At 67.0% G+C, this 2,611-nt stretch overlaps 1 protein-coding gene across 1 annotated transcript; it reads left to right on the forward strand.

Moving 5' to 3' along the window:
- The first annotated feature begins 1,716 nt into the window (after positions 1 to 1,716).
- Positions 1,717 to 2,246, forward strand: LOC121347104 (DNA-binding death effector domain-containing protein 2-like). Its single transcript, XM_041425445.1, has one exon. It carries the CDS (start codon positions 1,843 to 1,845, stop codon positions 2,203 to 2,205), a length of 363 nt encoding a protein of 120 aa, XP_041281379.1. The 5' UTR covers positions 1,717 to 1,842; the 3' UTR covers positions 2,206 to 2,246.
- The last annotated feature ends 365 nt before the right edge of the window (positions 2,247 to 2,611 follow it).

A 2,611-nucleotide genomic window follows, 5' to 3' on the forward strand; every position in this document is an offset into this window, starting at 1 on the left:
GGAGGGGCGGGGGGGGGGAGGGGTCACGCTGAGAATGTACGAAAACCGGAAGAAATAACCAATAAAGATTTGACACTTCCGCCGCTACCCGCGCTCCCGGGGAGGCTCCGAAATCCTCGGCGGGACCCGAATCCACCGGAACGGCGGCTCCGCTTCCCGGGGGAGGGGTCCTGAGAGGGTCCTGGGGGGTCTCAGGCTTGTTGCCGGCGACTAGGCCGCACTTCCGGTTCGGCGCCGCCGTTGCCTGGCAACGCGCGATCCCGTCGTGCCTCGCGCCGCCGCCGCGCCTTCATTTCCCGTCGTCCCTCGCGCGCGTCGCCCGGCAGCAGCCAATCAGCGCTCTGCTCCGCCCCCCCTGCGCGCGTTGCTTAGCAACGCTCCCTTCCGTTTCACTTCCGGGCGGCCGTTGCTCAGCGACAGCCAATCAGCGGCGAGGTTTACTTCCGGCGTTATCCCACAATGCCCCGCGCGTTGTTTTCCTGCCACTTCCGCGTTGTGAAGCCGGCCCTGAGACCCCCTCAAAGACCCCCCCGAGGACCCTCCCCCAATTTTGGGGGGGATTTTCCCTCCCCTTTCTCCTTTTCCGGCGAATTTTGGGGGTTCCGGCGGCGTTTCCGGGGGTTGGGGGCGTTCCGGGGTTGTCCCCGCCCCTCTCCGGTGGTTCCGGGGTCTTTTTGGGGGGCCCGGGTCGCTTTTGGGGGTCCCGGGTTGATTTGGGGGTCCCAGCGCCTTTTTTTGGGTGGTTTTTGGCCGTTTTTCGTGCTGGCCAATCAGCGAGCGCGACACACCCGCGGGGCGTGGCTTGGTCAAAGCCACGCCTTTCTCCGCGCACTGCGCACGCGCAGGGCGGGGGTGGGCGTGGCCAGGCCTCCCTCACGTGTGCTCACACGCGGCCGCGCACGTGCGGCCGCACGCGGGGGCGTGGCCAAGGCTGTGGGCGGGATTTTGGGGCGTGGCCTCTCCTCCACGGGGGCGGGGCCGGGTTTTTTCTCCTCCCCCCCGCCCCTCGCGGCAGAGGCGCCGCTTCCGCCCCGCCCCCCGCGGTTCCCGGAGCCCCCCAATTAACAGGGAGCCTTAATTAGCGCCCCTCCCCCAAGAAAACACAGGGACCCCTCCCTAATTAAACACCGGGGCCCCAATTAAGCCTCGGGATCCCCTAATTAAGCCTCGGGATCCCCTAATTAAGCCCTGAGACCCCTCCCCCATTAAACACCGGGACCCCAATTAAGCTTCGGGATCCCCTAATTAAGCCCTGAGACCCCTCCCCAATTAACTTCCGGGGCCTTAATTAAGCCTCGGGATCCCCTAATTAAGCTCTGAGACCCCTCCCCAATTAAACACCGGGACCCCAATTAAGCCCTGGGGCATTAATTAAGCCTCGGGATCCCCTAATTAAGCCCTGAGACCCCTCCCCAATTAACTTCCGGGGCCTTAATTAAGCCTCGGGATCCCCTAATTAAGCCCTGAGACCCCTCCCCAATTAAACACCGGGACCCCAATTAAGCCCTTAGATCTTAATTAAGCCTCGGGATCCCCTAATTAAGCCCTGAGACCCCTCCCCAATTAACCCCGGGCCCCCCCCGCCGTTCCCGGCCCGGACTGGGCGTGGCCTCGCCGCGGGGCTGGGCGTGGCCAGGCGGGCGGGCCCCTCCCACGCACGTGGGTCACGTGGGCGGGCGCGCGGCGGCCGCGTGTGGAGGGGGCCACCCCCAGGTGCCACCACCCCCCCCCGCTCGCTGCCCACCCCTCACCGTGGAGTCCCTGCGGGCGCTGTCCCAGCTGCACTCCCCGCCGCGGCCGGGGGGAGGCGACAGCCGCCAGCAGCCCGGCGGCGACAGCCGCATGTGGCAGGAGGAGGACGAGTGCCTGGATTTCTACGGCATGCTGTCCCTGCACCGCCTCTTCGAGGTGGTGGCCGCGCAGCTGACCCCCAGCGACGTCGCCGTGCTGTCCTTCCTGCTGGACGAGGCGCTGCGGGGAGGGGACGGCGACAAGGACAAGGACGGGGAGGGCAGCGGGGCGGCGCCGCGGGGCCGGGGGGCGCGCAGGGACCCCCGCGACGGGCTGGAGCTGCTGCTGGAGCTGGAGAGGAGGGGGCTGTGCCACGAGGGGGATCTGGGCCAGCTGAGGCAGCTGCTGCGGCTGGTGACGCGGCACGACCTGCTCAGGTGTGTCAGCCTCAAGAGGCCGCGGCCAGGTGAGTGACAGCTGGGTGTCACCTCGGTGTCACCTCCCTGTGTCACCCTGTGTCAGCCACACCCCTCTGTGTCCCCTCTGTGTCTCTCCCCTGTCCCCCAGCACGACCTGCTCAGGTGTGTCAGCCTGAAGAGGCCGCGGCCAGGTGAGTGACAGCTCGGTGTCGCCTCCCTGTGTCCCCCTGTGTCAGCCACACCCCTCTGTGTGTCCCCTCTGTGTCACTCCCCTGTCCCCCAGCACGACCTGCTCAGGTGTGTCAGCCTCAAGAGGCCGCGGCCAGGTGAGTGACAGCTCGGTGTCACCTCCCTGTGTCACCCTGTGTCACCCTGTGTCAGCCACACCCCCCTCGTGTCCATCTGTGTCCCCCTTTGTGTCCCTTGTGTCACCCCACGCCCCCCGGAGTGTCACCTGTGTC

The sequence above is a fragment of the Onychostruthus taczanowskii genome, unplaced genomic scaffold, assembly GCF_017590055.1.
Source record: "Onychostruthus taczanowskii isolate IOZ18803 unplaced genomic scaffold, ASM1759005v1 scaffold894, whole genome shotgun sequence".
Lineage (NCBI taxonomy): Eukaryota > Metazoa > Chordata > Aves > Passeriformes > Passeridae > Onychostruthus > Onychostruthus taczanowskii.

Bases quoted from the DNA above. Each gene is read 5' to 3' on its own strand.
- LOC121347104 (XM_041425445.1), top strand. From the start codon at position 1,843: ATGTGGCAGGAGGAGGACGAGTGCCTGGATTTCTACGGCATGCTGTCC.